Genomic DNA, 18,357 nt, shown 5'->3' with positions numbered 1-18,357 from the left:
GTGCAACCTTAACTGTTTGCCGTAGCCCCTTGCTTGGAGCAACTCAATACCAGCAAACTACCACAGTAAGAAAACCTAAGAACTCCTCTAGTTCTTCTTTGATTTTATACACCATTGCCCAACCACGTCACATAAGTCATTGCAAATGTTTGTTTGCTTGAAGCAACAAGCATGCATTTAACAAAAAAAAAAAAGCATATATGGTATTGCTTAAAATAATTAGGAATATGTAAAAAGAAATAAAGCTTAGAAATAACTTTATGCACTAGTGAGTCTTTGACTCGAAACACAAATATGAGATCAGAAACTTAAAACGTGCATCAAAAAATTAACTCCACTAATAATATCTTACCTTTGAGAGCAAGTATTCTCGCATTTGGGTTCATCAAAGCAGAATCAGCAGTAATGGGCCTTCTTAAAGGTTGCATAGGCATGCTCATGTCAATGATAACCACACTATTCTGAGGGGATGTTTCACGAACACATATGTATTTGTCCGACTCCATTGTAACATGTGTGAAGGTAATAAATTGAGGATTGATCCCTATACTTGGTAACTGCAGGAACAGCAGATCAAACAACAGAATTAGAAGAACACACCTCACCTTCTACGGATCACAAAATTTGAAAAGAAAAACAAACTGAAGATCATGCATGGAGATCCCAAAACCCAAAATAATGGGAAAGGTGAAAATTTTCAAATATCAACAAGCAGATCCAGCACTCATGGATGACACCATTTTCTGCCTTACAGATCTGAACAGATACCAGATCTACCTAAGCTCTAAGTAAAAAATCCACCAGACACTCGTAGAACAAAATTTCAAGTGAAACTATAACCTATAGGCTTCTTATGAATTGATTGCAAGCTTATTTCGATTGACAGAAATAAATGCAACCTGGATTCGTCAATGCCAGCAGAAGAAAACAGAAACAAAAAGAGCGAAATCGAAAATAAAACTCGGTACCTCATTAATGATCAAAAACAACAGTATATCAATCCAAACCCCACCTTTCTAACAAATTCAGCTTAAATTTAAGATTAGCCACAAAATCGAGAAGATAAACTCTTGAGACAAACAAACGAAACAGTACTCACCGTCAATGCCTCTTTCATAGTGATCGGAGCACTTGCGGCAGCCATGGTGCTCAGATCGACGCTTCAAAACACGGAATCTGAATTGCCGAAAGGATGAAACCCCCTACCGAGGGTTCAAAACTACACCTGTTTGGAGATTGATCCCTTGGAGATCCAAAGCAACAACAAACCCTTTTTAGCTCTCCAAGCCGGAGAGAGAGAGAGAGAAAGAGAGAGATGGATCTGAACTTCCGAAGGAAATATAAGCGAGAGACTGTGCAAGTAGCTTATTTTTCCTCTCCCTTTGTTAGTGTCAAAATGACATTAAGTTATATTTAAATGCGGTGTACATGGAATTCCCTCATATTATATCGTTCGGTAGACAATATATTATATGACTTTTTGCCCTTTTTTTTTTTTTTTTTTTTTTTTTTGTGGTTTCGTGCAGCCGGCGACCTATTTGCTTCGAAGAGTTCGATTTCCGTCAGTGCAAATTCGTGTTCACACCGTTCCAATATCTTTTTGTAGCTTGCATTGGGAATATCTCTTATTAAATAAAAGTAAATAATTATGGAAGATATTCCCAATGAAAAGCTGTAAAGATTGTTTGAACGGGTGTTGCATTGATGGAAACTCATTTTTGTTTTAAAATTGGATTCAGTCAGTGCAAAACCCTCTTGAACAACCATTATAGCCTTGCATTGGGAATATCTCTCCATGAAATAAAGCATAGAAGTATGAAGATGTTGTTGATGCAAGGTTGTTCAAACAATGTTCTAATAGGCCTTATACGGACTAAAACCGACTTCATTTGCTTCTCCCATGTTATGCAAAGACTAGAAGGTGTTTTAAATTTTGCGTTGACGCACTGAGGCATTATCATTTGCATCAGTATTGGGATGTGAAATTTATATTCTTAAAAGCGAAGCAAAATTTTATTAAATCATTGTATTTATAATATACATATTTGTATTTGTACCCCTTCTACCTTCCTCACTAAACAATAAAATTTAAATCAAAGTGAGCTTGGATTTCACTCACTTAAAAAAAAAAAAAAGGAAACATTTAAGCAATATTTTAAAAACTGATATGAAACCAGAACTTTTATGGCCATTGGTTTCTAGGTCAATGGTTCAATTGTCCAATTTGAATGGGCGACCCGTTTCAACTTAAAAGTAAATAAAATAATTAAAATAAAAAAATGGCCAACACCATTGAACAAGACAATGGTTTGACTGCCTAGGTCAGTAGTTTGTTGACCAAATCAATGGTTTTTTGGCCAATGGCCAAATTTGGGTGAAATGGAACTAGTTGCTTGGACGGTTTCCATGCTAAACGGTCTAATCGCTTGGGTCGGTGATGGTTTGAAAACACTATATTTAAGACTTTAAGAGATGGTGTAAATTATAATTAATAAAACTTTACATATCTAAATCCATTATATGACAAACAACTTTAAATATGCCAAGAGATTTCATCTTTTAAAATTTAATTCCAATTTTAGGGTAAAATGAAATCTACTCTTTAGATTCTAAACATATATGTTTATGTAATTTACATACAATTTACTAAAAACATGCATTGATGTAATAACAAAAATTATATTTAGACATTACAAAACCTGCATTGATGTAATAAAAAATATTATATTTAGACATTACAATAATATCTTAAGGCCACGTTCGCTTTTCGGTAAGTTATTTATCTGAGTAGGTGCATTTATCCATGTTTCTCTTATTTTCTAAGTAAATAAGACAATGACCATTTTAGCCGTAAAGTCATTATTAAAATAGACAATTTTGTCCCATCCAAGTGTGGTAATTTCCCCCCATGTGGAAAAGCTACTTACTCACCTAGGAGATGAATATCATTTACCCAAGTAAATGATACCTAAGGAAAATAATTTTTTTGTGGATCCCACAAAAATCTAAGGGCGCTCTTTTTTTGGATTTGGAGAGGGAGGAAAGTTGGTCAATGGGATTTTGGTTCCCATTGACCAAGAATTCCATGTTCTTTTTTCAGTTTTATGCGGGGATCAGAGAAAGTATTTTTTCTTGGGTATCACTTGCCCAGAAAAGTGATACCCATCTCTTAGGTGGGTAAATAACTTTTCCACATAGAGGGAAAGTTGCCAACACTTGAATGTGACAAAAATGCCCCTTTTAATAATGGATTTCTATGGCTAAAATGGTCATTGTCTTATTTACCTGAGAAATAAAAGAACATGGGTAACTGCACTTTACCTTGATAAGTGTTTCCCAAGAAAAACTTACCTAGGTAAGTAACTTACTAAAAAGCGAATGGAACTTAAAGAAAAGAGCATGGGTTTTGTGGTCAATTGGAAACAAAATCCCATTTACCAACTTTCCCCCTCTCAAAATCCAAAAAACATACGGACCTAAGGTTGCGTTCAATTTTCAGGAAATTACCTATTCAAGTAAGTGTTTATAAGGAAATACTTCCCTAGGTAAGTGCATTTACCCATGTTCTTTTGTTTCTCAATTAAATAACAAAACTTGTTGTTTTATCTATAAAAACCATTATTAAAAAGGGCAATTTTTGTCCCATTTAAGTGTTGGCAACCTCCCCCCAGGTGGGAAAGTTACTTACCCACCTAGGAGGTGGGTATCACTTACCTTGGTTAATTAGGGTTGCAAGTCAGACCGGGTTAGGTTGGGTTGAGGCCAACTCTAAGTTATAAGCCCCCAACCCAACCCTAACCCTAATTAAATTCCTTCAACCCTAACCCAAAACTTTGGGTTGGACTGGGCTCAAGTTGGGCCCAACCCAACCTTCTTTCTATCCATCAAAATCTCATAGAACTTCTCAATTTTTACTACATATACTAATCCTATGTTTCATTAGTATTTGTTTGTTGAAGTTTTTATTGGTTCATTTAGTACTACATTCAGAAAAATAAGTGCTTGAAATGACTATAGTTTATTGTGAGTTATGATTATGATAGATCTTTTTATGGGTGGCAAGATAGGAGATGAAGAATAAAATACTCAAAAAAACATAAAATATGTTATCAAGGTTTTAGGCTTTCTAATTATGATTAAGTGAAGTGATTATCTTAAAAGAAATTCATAATACTATGTGGTGGGGGCTATACAACTATCATGCATCTAAATAAATCAATGTATGAGATATTATATATATAAGATGTATTATAGAGTCGAGTTCAAGTTAGGTCGGGTTGCCCAAAGGGTCAACCCTAACCCTAACTTGAGCATCAGCCTAAACCAATCAAACCTAACTTTTTTCGGGTTTGGTTTGGGCCAACTTGACCCAAGTAGAAGACCTATGGTAAATGGTACATTTCCATAAACCCCACATAAATCTGAAAAAAGAACATTGGTATCTTGGTCAATGGGAACCGAAATTCCATTGACTAACTTCCCCCATAAAAAAAAAAAAAGAATGCACCTATAAGATAAATTACAGACTTCCACCATTTCTTCAAGGATAGTAGCACTTAGGCCCCTTGAACTTTGTGTTATGACAAAGACCCCCTAAGCTTTTTGGATTTCAGCATGTAATCTTTACTCTTGATGATGAAGGTAAAAATATAAAACTACCCTCTTGAGATTCAATGGGTCAAAAATAAAAAATAAAAAAAAAAAACTAACAAAATTATGAAAGTAGACATTCCAAAGCATAATCTCTCTTTTGAGTTGAGCTACATGTTTCCATATCGTTGATGGTAAACCACATTTCTTCTTCGATGAGGGTTTAGAAGCACAATAACCCATTCCAAAAGAATTGCCTTAAAAAATTGTTGTTTTGGCAACCTTCTCTCTCAGTTCATCAATTTCTCATATAGGCAATTTAGTAGTTTTACTTTCACCCAACATGGTAAAATGAATAGGGGCAAAGTGCTGAAATCCAAAAGTTTGAGGGCATCACAAAACAAAGCTCACGTGACTAAATGCCACCACCCCTAAGTATAGGGTGGCAACTTTTAACTTACCCTATCTTAAAACTAAGTAGGTGTTTGGCATTGGTGCTGGGAATACATCACTGTTTTATGCATGTCTGAGTTGTAAGCATTGTTTTACGAGAAAATGATGCTTATTTTTTGTTTGGAAGTGGTGCTACCACATAGGTAGTTTTATGGGAAAATAAAATTGGTTTTGTTTGGTACCAGTGTTGTAGAACCATTTTGATCATTGGTCTATATTATCCAACATTCAAGATGGTGTCATATTGATGCCATATCATTACACTATTGGTAGCAACAGGCTGTTTTTTGAGAAAACATTGAATTTGACATTTCTTTAGACCATACTTTCTTGATTTCCAAGATGTGGTTTGGAGCAACTTTTTTTTTCTTCATTTTTTTTGGAAAAATAGTACCAAACAAGAGGTCAGTTTCTGAAGCACCATTTTTTCTGATGTGGCGCTTATGTGGTGTCATTTTCTCAAAAAATGGCATCGATGCTAAACACTGCCTAAAACATCCAATATTTTTGACCTCGTATATATCTTTTAAATTATGAGTTTTAAAAAGTAAAAATAATTGCTTAGAGTATGGTGAATACATAAGGGTGGAGCCAAGTATATTGGTGGGTCCTCCCCCCTAAAAAATAGGTCTCCGCTCTACAACTATGTAAGAAATAAATGAGGAAATCTTCAATTGACAAAATTTGTTACATTTTTAAAATAATGTTAAGAGTTTGAATCTCCTGCACAATCCTTCATGAAGAGATTCCTGTACATCAAATCATAGAGTGCCACACTAGCATTCTCTCATGCTCAAATTTCACATGTGCCAATGGGAGTAACAGACGTTTTAAACATCATCTGATTCTACCTTTAATATATTAAAATTTTAAAACAAATAAAAATATGGATTAGAGTTTCTTTATCCTATTTAGTTCAAATAAAAAATAAGAATTTACAGAATTGAAACTAATTAGAAAAAACCACCAATAAGAATTCCGACTTCCAACTTCCAAAATTGAATGCTGGAAGCTGAGACGACTCTCAGACTTTTAAAACGATTAACAATTGGAATAGTGTTCTATCACTTGTTGTTACTAAGAAGGTTTGTTTGCTCTTGCCGAGTCGGATCCTCCACAAGTATATTTCGAGTGCAAGATGTCACCACAGGGAACAAAGAACCAAGCTATATGATATTTTTTAATGGAAGTTTGGGTATGTACTTAATGTCTACTGACCCAAATATTACATATATTTATATACATGTGCCTACGACGTCATCAATGATCAATACATGAAGTTGGGTTCAGACGGGAGAGTTTGAGCCGACATAATCATATGGGTGGAAGGAAGTACAATTTAGAAAGAGTGTCTTAGGTCAGTTTTAGGCATTCAATTCTTACAAGTCAGAGCTTATATTTCAGGTTTTTCTGCCTAGAGCGCTGTTTACGGGTCAGGTTGGGTCGGTTTATAGGGGTTTTTCCAACTGATCCGACCTGGTCGGGTTACATGAGGTGGAAATTGAAACCAACCCACTGATAGGCAAAACTGACTTGATCTGTTTGAGTTGGGTTGGGTCGGTTTCGGTTTTGTTCCTGTACAAAAATAATAGAGAGGCCTAGAACTAGAAGAACACCTAATTCTAATTGTAATTGCCTAATGGGTTGCCTATTTGATGTAAAAGACTATAGAAATTAGGATAGATACAATTTAGTTAAGAATTAGAAGATAGGACTGTTATAGTTCTAGTAAAAGACTAGTTAAATAGAAAACTAGGAACTACCGAACTAGAAAACTAATTAGTTTGGTTTGGTTTGGGTCGGTTTCGGTTTTTACATAAGAAAATCGAAACCGACCCGATATATCGATTTATGATTTTGCCCAACCTGAAACTGACCGGTGCTGATGAAAACCCGACCAACTTGAATTGGGTCGGTTCGGGTTGGTCGGGTTGGGCCTTCTTATGAACAGCCCTAGTGATATCCAGCTCTGTAACGGGAATTGGAAGTCAAAAGTCGGAATTCCTATTTTTTATTTGTTTTGAAATTTTAATATATTAAAAATAGAATGGGAGGACGTTTGGAATATCACCCCCACTCGCACATGTAATGATTTGATGTATAGAAATCTCTCGACTCTAATGTTAAAACCCGTTAGCAGGAAGAAAATCTAATTTTTAATTTTTTATAGACAAAATTACGCTTACATAAGAAAAATGAAAAAGTCCATCTCTTTCTCTTACTATTTCAATTTTCAACCAGTAGAGTTCAAAATGGAGAAAAAAAAAGGGGAAAATGCTTCTCTAGAGTATAAGATAACTGATAAAAAAGTGTTCAAATATCTTGAAATTACACCTATAATGCCAATGCTCCAACTTTTCTTCTTTTAAATCCATTGTTTGTTTCAGCCATGGAAAAATGATATCCATAAGGATCCTATATAACAAATATGATTAACGTCATCTAAAGCTAGAAGCATCCCCAAAACAAGTATACATTAGGATCTATGATCTATAACAATCCACCGAAAACAAGGAAAAAAAACAAAAACAAAAAGAACAGTTGAGATAGATTGGTTATTTATATAAAAATAAAGAGGAAGTTGATTATTTGGATTAAGTAGGAGACTCTAAGACTACACGAACTGAAAGTAACATATTGGATCAAGTATGAGACTAGTCCTGGTCATATGAGATTTGAATTTTCCAAGTTTTTTCATGCATATATAATGACATCGTAAAACCCTATTTCGTCTAGGAATCCAAACTTGCAAATAACGCTAAGAAAAAAAAACATGGATACCTTTTTTGTTGACAAAAAATTAATAATAAAAAAAGGGTATATTATAAAGACCCCTGCACTATGGGGTCTGTGACAATGACTCCTTGTACTTTATTTTGGGATAAAGATTGTAAATGCGCCGTTTTAATTTCCATACAACCCTTATCATTAATATTCCAAAGAAAAATACTGTTCATCTTCCCCGATGTCGAACAACAGGAGCAGTTGACTCTGAGTTAAAAGTGTTAATAAAAACTAAAAAGAACTCAGAGAATAAAGACAAAGAAAGGGGTTTACACAATTACACTTGCATGTTTTTGTATTTCTTTTCTATGTATAAAATCCTGCAACCAAACTTACTAGTTAGTCACTTTTTTAGTCTCGGAAGATGACGTCGCCGGCTGTAAAGAATCCGGCGAGAATTTCCGAGCAAAAAGAAAAGGGTCATGCCGTTTCGACGGACTAGTCAGAGCATTGCCAGTCGAGTTGCCATCACCACCGTATCTAGGCCTAGCTTGTCTGAGCGAGAGGATCAGCTTCGGCGAAACCTCAGAAGCCTGGTTCGTCTTTGAGGATCTCGATGAAGCTCTTATCGGATCCAATGAGGGTTATGTATGTGAAGCCAAAGGAACTGAGGGGGATGCAGGAGGGGGAGAGGAGAGAGAACATGGCATTGGAGGGGGCGTGCAGAAGGGCGTGAGCGAGGAAGCGACGAACCGCGGAGACAAGAGATGGAGTAAATGGTTGGGTGGGTTTGGAGGGGATGGTGCACCCGGAGGAGATGTTGGAGAATGGTTGGTCGTAGTGAGAAGATGGGTCGGCGTGGATGTAGATGTTGAAGAGCTTCGTTCTATTGTCCTACTGTTGGATTTGATTTGGAAGGAAGAAGCGCTCCCATAGTGAAGCGAATGGGAGATCCGTAGTAGTCAGGTACATAAATGCTAATTTCTTTGTTGCTCCAATGGGTGATGGGTTTCGGTTTACTTGGCCGGCGATGCGGAATAGAGATTCGTCGTCTTCTGAAATAACTGCTGGCGGCGGTAGCGGTCTACTGACAATTTTGCTTTTGATTCCGCTGTTCTTGCTTCGCTTAATGTTGCTTGTGGATGGAACGATATTCCTTACCTGGATTTTGCGAATATAATTGCCGTAGTGGTGGTGGCACCAGCGTCATCGGTGCTGCTGCTGCTGTTGGTGGGGTTGGTAACTATGAAGATGAATTCAATAGGTAGGCATGGAAGAACAGCGCAAAAAAGAGAAAAGGGCCTTAAAGATAGCATCTTTTCTTATGCTTGGGTAAAGTGGGGTTTGGTGAGAGTGAGAGACAAGAGAGGGGGTGGGTATTGGGTAAAGTGGGGTTTGGTGTATAATGAATTGCTTTTCCAATCGTGCCTTTTGGTGGGTGTCACTTTAACAATGTTTTTCTCTTAAAGACTGCGTTTGGTAGAGGTATAAAATCAAACCTGGGTAAATTTTACACCCCGGTTCGATTTTGCAAGCATTTGGTAAATATGTAATCGATGTAAAATTAATGTTACCATTGAATTACATCGATAATCGATTTCGATGTATTTATTACATCTCTCTTCTCCTTCTCTCTCTTCTTCTCCTTCTCTCGCTCTCTATCTCTCTCTTCTCCTTCTCTCTTCTTCTTCCCCCCCTTTTTTTTCTCTTTCCGTCACCACCGCTACAACTAGTTGCAGCGGCAGATCTGAACCCACCTCCGAAGGGAGAATCGGAGAGGACCCAGAACAGGGGAATACCTTTCATAATCGGTAGCTTCTCTTTGTGCTTCCTCTGTACGCATGTGCAAATCTAGCCCAAGCGAAGGTATTCCCCGACCAGTATTTGTTTGCGCCCATGTAACACCGGACAGGCCCAATAACGTACCCTTGCCATCGCCAGCCTCCTCGAGCAATAATGTGAATGCATCGAACACCTCGCAACAAAGCGGAGCAGGCGTTGTCGATGGCCCAGTTGGTACGGAGGATCCCATGTGCATCAGTCTGAGAGCGGAACTGAAGGAGCATGTTCGTGTCATTAGGGAGCAAAGAAGCAAGAACAAGTACAAAAGGGAGATTGAAGCACTGACTTGATGTTCATTCTACCCAAGAACAACCAACCTACAAGGATGACTCAGAATCATCTCTGCTTCTGGCATGGCGATTGCTCCCCGTCTTTGTCATTTCCGGTACAACAAACAGTTTTCATATTCACAAAAAATGTGAATACGAAACTAGGTTGTTTAGCCTTGAACTGTCAACAATAGTCTTGAGCACCAGAGTTGATGGAGTGAGCAACTTAGAGAGAGACTGTCGAACACGGGTTTCTTAGTCACCTGGAGTTGCTTTGGAGGCTCGCCATCGCCAGCCTCCTCGAGTAGTACCGACTCGTCTTTCTCCTCTTCATTTTTTTTTTATTCTTCTTCCCCCGCTTCCCTCCTCCTCAATAGAGTGTATTCTACACCATCTCACCCAATTTACACCTTTACAACCAAACAAAGTAGGTGTAAATTTTCAAAATCAACTGGTTAATTTCCACCAATTACTAAATCGGTTGCTATAAAATTTGAATTTACAGTTCAAACAAATACAGCCTAATAGTCTGAATAGTTATCATAAGGGTAGTATAGAGATTAAAAAATATTGCAACTTGGATTTCAAGAGAAAACTAATGGAATGGGGTCTTTGTCTCACGGTCATAATACAGGGGGTCTTTGTCACAAACCCCATAGTACAGAGTAATTTACCCAAAAAATAAGAAAGAAGAATTCGATTATGATGCTAGAAAACTTGTATCCAAACATGATTATTTATCAAGTTCATGGAGGGTTTTGATTAGTCAAGGCTCTTCCCTATCATGTCTTTCTAGAAGCATAGATTTCCCTGCTGCATTTGGTTGTAGTGCAAATCTAATTGTACTAATGCAAAACTATGGTAGAGTGCAAATGATTTGGGTGCAATTTTTTTCTTGTTTTGTTTCAAAATTTACCTTGTTTTGTTTGATTGAAGTATAAATGAACTAAAATAAGACCTAGAGCATATGAACGGCATTCTTTTCAGGTAGACTAGAATTAGACCAGAATTTGCATTCTTTTCATTTACACTCCTGTGCATTTGTACTAGTGCAAATAGAATTACATTGCACACAGCCTAAGGCTCTGTTTGAAAAAAGTGCAAATGCCAACTCAATGCATATATGCAATCTATTTAAGTTTTAATGGTGTTTGGTAAGAATGTATTTATATATTTAAAGTAGCAATGTTCATAGATTTCAAGGAATGTTTGCATAATAAAAAATGTATATTTTGCATTCAAAGTTGATAAATGTTAAAAACATATATTTCAATCTCGGATTTACATTTGCACCCATTACAACTAAAAATAGTCTGGTAAGAAATTTATTAAGGCAAAACTAAACCAACTTTGCATTTGCATGGACAAAGGTACATTTGGTAATAGTGCAAATACAAATATGTATAATACAAATACATACAAAATAATGTAAAACTAGCGAGGGGTGCTTGTGCTCGGCATAGGCAAGTAAATATCGAATAATTGAGAGTAAAAAATGAAGAAAAAATAGAAGTGATTAAAAAAACTAAATGAATTTTTCTATTACAAACACTATGTTCAACTCTTCCCCATGAGAGACTTGTGATGATTTGTACATAGCTTTGGCTTGTAATAAAGTAAATTGGACCGGACAATAGTTCTTTGATTCCCATAACATGGATACAATTTTTAATAAGCTAACCATGAATAATCCAACGTTATTCCAACATAAAAAATACCAAAGTGATAAAAAAATATCAAAAAGTCTAAGCGGTATAGAATGGATACATGTCTTACTATTACCAAAAAAAGATACATGTCTTACAAGGACAGGAGTTACTTAAAGGACATCACACATCACTTACTCTTCAGCGTTTCACCAACAAACTTTGCAATTACTCTTCAAAGTAACATCATGTTTCCATACAAATGTTTCTGCATATGTTAACATGAAAAAAGAAAATAAAATACATCATAACTTGTTGGACTTTGTCAATTTATCATGCATCTACGTGTAAATACACCCTTATGAATGCATATGCATTCAAATGAAAGAAATAAACATAATACCATGAGGTGATACTCAAAATGATAATAGTATATTGTATACAAATGACAAACCAAACACTTTTTGTTCATTCCCATTGTACACATCCTTGTTGTACATGGACCATAAGAGAAAAATGCCTCAAAGCACCCACCTATAATAAGGATAGAAAGTTCACTTAACATACCTATCATCCATTAGTATACATGGAACTGTAATATCAGCATTTGTATCAACATACTTCTGAAAATGGTAAACCAAATTTGCAAGTATATAAAATTCACAAAGAGATGTTCCCAATGTGCAATTGGATGCATATGCTTTTAAGAGTGTATGTAGAGTTTTTACTTTCATGAAATCCCAATTACCCTTAATCCCCCTTAAATTAATAATATGTAATACCTGTTGCTGAGGTAGAGAGGGCCCATTAGGCCTCAAGCAAACCACAAACCAACACCTAAACCTCTACCAACCCATATGATGAAAGAGACAAATCAGACTAAGCACTCGAAGTTGGAGCCAAACCTATCACGTTATTGGGTCACTGAAAGCAAGAAGAAAAGAAGTAGTAGGAAGAAAGTGCTCATATCCAACGGAAGGATGTAAACAGATTTGACCCAGCTACATCCCCATCTAAGGTCCAATTACCAAACCTTTAGATCCGAATCTGATATTGATGAACTTACAATTTATCTATAATTTTTGAGGATTTTAGCATGGATTTTTATGCCGGTTTTATTAATTTTTGCCTTAATTTAGCTTAATGCTAAGAATAAGTTCAGGGATAATCAATCCAAGAAAAGGAAGGAAAAAGGCAAGAAAAGAATGTTCAAAAAGACCAATTTCAGTCCAGCCCGGTCATGGAAGCAAGAGAGAGCACTTCGGCCCAAAAAGAGCAAGTGAATTCCTTGAGAAAACCCAAGAAAATAAAGCCTAGCTATGAGTAGAATTCGGCCCAGCAAGGAAGGCCCATTTTTAGCCCAAATAACAGCCTAGAGTGTAGCCCACATGAGCTCAAAAGCAAGCTAAGATGTAGCCCAAATAGCAGCCCAAAGGGAGCTAGGGGCGGCAACTCCTAGATGTTTCTTGAAGAGAAGGAGGGAGCACTCTAGAAGGTTCATGAGGGGTGTAATACACCCCATTCTAGAGGCTTCAAGAAGGGGCAAGAGCCCCCTTGAAAAACTATATAAGGAGGCCTCTAGGAGGGGAGAAAGTTGTTCAATTGCTTGAGAGAAAGGCTCTCCCACTCTTAGAGGTTCAGCCACCTTGAGAGAAGAGAAGAGAAGAAGGCTAGGCGCAAGTAAGAAGAAGAAGAAGGGCTGAAGGAAGTTCAAGACAAGCAAGCTAGAAGAAGAAGGTGAGTTCGAATTGAGGGATTGTGATTCAAAGATTTTTTGTAATAAATCATTTGTAGTTTCATTCTCTTTTGATTTGAATTCAGTTTCTTAGTTATATGTTCTTTCTTCTTTCTCCTTGTTTCCATTCTTCCTTGATGTATTTCAGCTTGTAAAATTTCAGTTCAGCAATCTAATTCTTTTTGATTCATTCAAATGATCATGCATTGTACTTGAAGTTTCTTGAATAAGGGTGTGATTGCAGATCAATTCGGCCAACTAACCTTCAAAACTCAGATCTGAATTCTCAGATCTGAGATTGCAAGATCTGAATTGCTTGAAAGAGAATTCAGATCTGCAAATTTCAGATTGGGCGAATTAATCTACAGCTTGGAATTCCTAGAGTGCTTGAGAGAGACTCTAGGAATTCAGATCTACTATTCAAGAACTGAATTGAGTGCAAGGTTAGAGATAACTTGCACAATTCAGTTGGTGATCAATTCAGATTTGAATTGATGCCTTAGAAGTGTTTGAAGAAATGCATGCATGGGGATTAGATTCTTGCTAGAGATAGAAGAACCGTCACTCATGCATAGGATGAACATGCGCTTGAGAGAGGCTGTTCATGACCTTGGGGTTTCATCAAACCAAGGCTCAATCATGATTCATTCGAATGATCCAAATTGATAGATTGCTGAATTCTGAGATTGACATTTACTGCTTACTCTTCTAACCTGAATTGAAGGCAATTGGGCCAATGATTTAGATAGATTTTAATTTAGGATTTCTTAGCTTTCATTAGAGTTTTGATTTATTTGTTGATCAGATAAGAAATGTTCAATTTAGTATTGGTAATTGTTTCCTAAATCCTCGTGGGAACGATACTTCACTCACTACTTTATTACTTGAACGGCTAGTGCACTTGCTAGTGTCACAATGAACCACACATCAGATATGAAATCTGATATCATGAATTTAAATTTAATCTGCATCCATCTATTGTGTTTAAAATGACAACAAATTTTAAAAACTAATGGTTGTCATCCCAAACATGGTGGAGAAACTCATCCCATCTGGCCTGCAAGTTTTTAGGCATGGCCTTACATTTTGTATCCAGACTGACCTTGACCCAGGATTGTTCTTATGTGCCCGTTTAGGAGGGTTAAAGTGCAGTTGCTTCTGTCTTTCCGAGGTGGGGCTCACATGGTCAGCCTATAAGCAACATTCTTTGGGTCTGCCTTCTGCATTCCCAAATAGTGGTGCTTGGGTGGTCTCGCTCTAAAGTCGAAACATAAATGAAAGGATGAGAGCATATTCAGAGAAAATAATTTGAGTAGAAAGGAACCTTTAACTTATCACATTTTTTTGGCAATTTGAACATATATATCACAAAAAATTGCAACCCTAAAAATGATCCATGAAAATCAATACCAATTTTATTTTCAACTTGGACATAAAATGAAGAATTTAGCTATTCTAGAATTTGAAAGTGACCTATTTTTTTGGGTAATAGTGATAAATATGAAGAAAATAAACACGTATTTAATTAGTTTATTGGAGAAGGAAATGAGCTATGTACTGCATTACTTACCACAATGTCGTTATTGACATCCTTAAGAACAGAGAAAGCAACATCAGTTTTGATTTTTCTACCTCCATTATCAGCTCTCAAACTCTTCGCCAACTTGGTACGCATTACCCCATTCCTCAAAATTCCCCGAGCCTCTCCCCGAAGAGCATTATTTCCATATGTAATAAGCTCTTTCCTAACTTGCATGGGATGGGCATTGGGATTCAAGGTTTCACAACAAGAATCCATTATAGTAGTAGCTTCACTACTAGTTCAACTCTACAATGTTGCAAAACAGTTAGTCCAAATGAAGGAATAAATTTGAAAAAGCTCAAAGAAAGAGCCGTGACTTCAGATCACAGGAAAATGGAATCCCTGGACACAAACAACAGAAGGTATTGAGTAGCAATTGAAACACTAGAGTCGTGGTTTACATTAACTTCAATGCATTTGAGGTGTAATTAGGGATCACAACTCAGATAGGAACCTTGGAAGGCCTCCATGGCACCAATAAGTAGAAAATTTGAAAAAATAAAAATCCCTAAGCGGATAAATGTTTCTCATACACATTTGGAAGAGAGACAAAAGAAATGTAGAAACTTTAGGGCTACGACTTACCTCAAAGAAGCTTGAAGAATCTTTCGTTGGTGTTGTCTTGCCAATTTGATTGGAGAGGAGCGAAGAGGAGTAGAAACCCTATCCAGTGATGCTTCCATGACCTTTATTTTCTCCCCTTCCCCCCCCTCTCTCTCTCTCTCTCTATGTGTCACCATCGGCACCATGAACCACAGTAACCACAGTGCCAATAAGGGAACAACCAACAGACGAACTACAAACCCTCACCATGCATTAGATACGAAGCCATCTCCGTCAGAAAAGGAAGCCACTGCAACACCTGCCAACCAACAAAAAGAAAAGAAAACAATCAAAAAGAACCCATGATAGAGAAGAACTAACAAATTTGAGAAGAACAAAGAAGAGAGAAAGAGAGGGAGGCAACGGGAAGATAGAGGGTATCGAAGAAGGAAAGAGAGGAAAGTCGAGAAGGGGATGCAGAATTATGGACACGTGTCGTGTCATCCAATGAATTATTTTTTTCAGATACGTGTCTTTCATGTAATGAACTATTTTTTTCTCACTTGGATTGCTCACACTCTCCTATATTATAGGGTTAGTGAGAAAGACCCCTAATACTTTCTTTTTTTCGATAGACCCCCTAAACATTTATGTTGCGACAAATGCCCCTTTGACTGTTAAAGCAGATAATGGAAAACGTTAAATCATCAAAATACCCCACTAAACGTTTAAAATTTTCTTTTTATTGCCATTCTCTTAAAACCTAACTAATCCAAAAATGATTTTAATCGTTACCGGAAAAGAAAATGTCTTCCTCTGGTGAGGAATCTGACTTTCTCACCAGTAATCTTCGTCGGAGTTTCATCTGTTTGCCGTGGTCTTGCCGCGAATCTCTTAAAACCCTTGTCCGTACAACAAAGTAACCCTTGTCCATTGGCGGCACAGAGCTTCGGCGGAGAATCGACAATGACAGAGCTCCGGCGGCGGCAACGTATAAGGCATGCTCTTCTTCTTCTTCTTCTTCTGGAACAACAAACAGGGCTCTGCCCCTTCTTTTTAATTTTTTTTGGAACAAAAACAGGGGCTCCGCCCCTTCTTTCCTCCTCCTCCTCCTCCTCCTCCTCTTCTTCTTCTTCTTCTTCTTCTTCTTCTTCTTCTTCTTCTGGAGCAAAAAACAGGGGCGGAGCCCCTTCTACTTTTTTCTATTTTTGGAACAAAAACAGGGGCTCCGGATCCGCCCCTTCTTTCCTCCTCTCCTTCTTCTTCTTCCAAAAGGTGTTCCAACAATAGCCGGTTCAACCAGCTAACGGGGAAAACTTCCGTTAATTCATGGTTAACACGTGTTCGCCTCTCATTCGCGGGTGCACAGAATGCGAGCTCTGCACAATGAAGCCAATTTGGAAGCGAGGGTTTGTAATTCTCTGTGATACTACTCTTCCATATTTGATGCAATTGATTCTGCTCTGCCATTAGATAGCTTGGTTAGAATCAAAGCAGAGGAGATGTATGACAAGGAAATTAGAAACATAGTTTCTTGTGAAGGCAATGAATAGGTTAGAGACACACGAGAGCTTCGCGAAGTGGAGGGGGTTGATGGAACATGGGGGGTTTTGATATGTGGGGACTGGAGACAGAGAGCTGCTTCAGAGCCGAATGCTGTTGAAGATGTATGCTGGTGACAAGTACAGCGTTGAGAAGCAAGGGGAAGGAGCTGGGCTTACTCTCAGGTGGCTAGAGCAGCCTCTGTACATTGTTTCTGCGTGGGCATCTCTTGATGTTGCAGGAAGCTCCTCTTTATCTTAGGTACCGAGTTGATCATGGGAGTCATCTTAATCTTCTTCCATGAATGCCATGCAGAAGGGGGGTAGAATTCCAATTCTTTCTCTTTCTCTAGCTGAAATTTTTAACTCATTCTTTCTTTCTTCCATTGCAGTTAGAGTTAGCTCAAGCAACAAACATAGCTTCATACAGGATTCTTTTGTTCTAAGTTGAAATTATTTACAGTTCCATTTGTTATTTGGAGTCTAGATTGATCTTATTCTTTGATTTTTTTTGGGAAGGGTTCAGATATTCTTTTATGTATGTTGAAATTCTTTGTTAGCAGTATCATTTTTCTGCTTTGTTTGATCCAATGTTAAACTGCAAATTCAACCCAGAAAACTCGAAACTTTTTCCTTTGTAGAGTATTCTAACAAGGGTCAGGTCAGGTGGGTCTCATTAGAGGTGGAACCACTAACAAGTATTCTTTTGCAGCCAGTTTAGGGATTTTATTATCTGCGATGATGGGAGATTGGAATCCTAATGATGCTACAACCGACCTTGGGGTGAAGAACAAGCAGAAGCCCAGTTATTACCATCACTGCCTTGGTTCCATCCTGATATTTGTCGTTGTTGGGAATCGCCTGTCACTAGAACTCTTCCTACGACTCCAATTCGGTCATCACCATTGCTGCTACACGGGAATGGATCACTGCCTGCTCATTGCTGCCCTTTTCGTTGCACAATACATCAACTCCACTACCTCCACCTGGACGGAGCCTGCTCACAAGTACTTGAGTCTTGTTGGATATAAAATTAAAATTTATTTAATTATTTTATTTTAATAAAATAAATATTTTTTTTAATTTTATTATATTAATTTATTTAATTATTGTATATATAAGTAATTTTATATATCAAAATTCATATAAAATTAAAATTTTAAAATTTTTATCAATTTTTTTAAATAAGTAACTTTGGTCCGATGCCCAGCCTGACCTGGCCCATGACACAGCACGAGCCTGTACGGGTCTGGGCTGTGGGCCATGCCAAGCCAACTCCCCAAGTTATCCTAGGGGAGGGCGGCCCGACCCATTTTACACCTCTACTTGTGTTAGCCATTTGAACTTCATTTTATCTTTATAGCACTACATGGTTGAATCAGGATTCTTTATCTAAGTGCATTACCACCTTGGAATCCCCTTCTATCACTAT

At 37.3% G+C, this 18,357-nt stretch overlaps 2 protein-coding genes and 1 pseudogene across 9 annotated transcripts in view; all 3 read right to left on the bottom strand.

The window, feature by feature from the left end:
* LOC148870397 (clathrin heavy chain 2-like) overlaps positions 1-1,569 on the bottom strand; it is a 29,681-nt gene extending 28,112 nt beyond the window's left edge. The window contains exons 1-2 of the mRNA XM_088969417.1: positions 1,100-1,569; positions 353-557 (exon numbers count right to left, since the gene is read on the bottom strand). Of these exons, the coding sequence (XP_088825543.1) occupies positions 353-557; positions 1,100-1,144 (250 nt within the window). The 5' untranslated portion in view covers positions 1,145-1,569. The remainder of the gene's footprint in view (positions 1-352; positions 558-1,099) is intronic.
* A 6,643-nt stretch (positions 1,570-8,212) lies between these two features.
* On the bottom strand, positions 8,213-8,973 carry LOC148870396 (glycosyltransferase BC10-like; annotated as a pseudogene).
* A 331-nt stretch (positions 8,974-9,304) lies between these two features.
* LOC148870395 (uncharacterized) lies at positions 9,305-15,890 on the bottom strand. Of its 8 annotated transcripts, none has more exons than XR_016107723.1 (6): positions 15,427-15,816; positions 14,830-15,087; positions 12,092-12,147; positions 11,723-11,792; positions 9,927-10,288; positions 9,305-9,821 (listed from the first exon to the last, which is right to left on the bottom strand). XR_016107723.1 is itself a non-coding variant. In XM_088972220.1 (5 exons), exons 2-4 carry the CDS (start codon positions 15,055-15,057, stop codon positions 11,771-11,773), a joined length of 306 nt encoding a protein of 101 aa, XP_088828346.1. In that variant the 5' UTR covers positions 15,058-15,183; positions 15,427-15,816; the 3' UTR covers positions 9,305-10,288; positions 11,723-11,770. The 8 variants fall into 8 exon arrangements, 3 of the variants coding, with proteins under 3 accessions (XP_088828346.1, XP_088828345.1, XP_088828347.1); XR_016107724.1 differs by having other exon boundaries at positions 9,931-10,288; XR_016107725.1 differs by lacking the exon at positions 12,092-12,147 and having other exon boundaries at positions 15,427-15,890.
* Between the last annotated feature and the right edge of the window lie 2,467 nt (positions 15,891-18,357).

The sequence above is a fragment of the Nelumbo lutea genome, chromosome 2 (genome assembly GCF_056320005.1).
Source record: "Nelumbo lutea isolate HS-2025 chromosome 2, American lotus-T2T, whole genome shotgun sequence".
Classification (NCBI taxonomy): Eukaryota; Viridiplantae; Streptophyta; class Magnoliopsida; order Proteales; family Nelumbonaceae; genus Nelumbo; species Nelumbo lutea.
The sequence above is the reverse complement of the archived record's forward strand: the minus strand, read 5'-3'. Positions and strand labels throughout refer to the sequence as shown.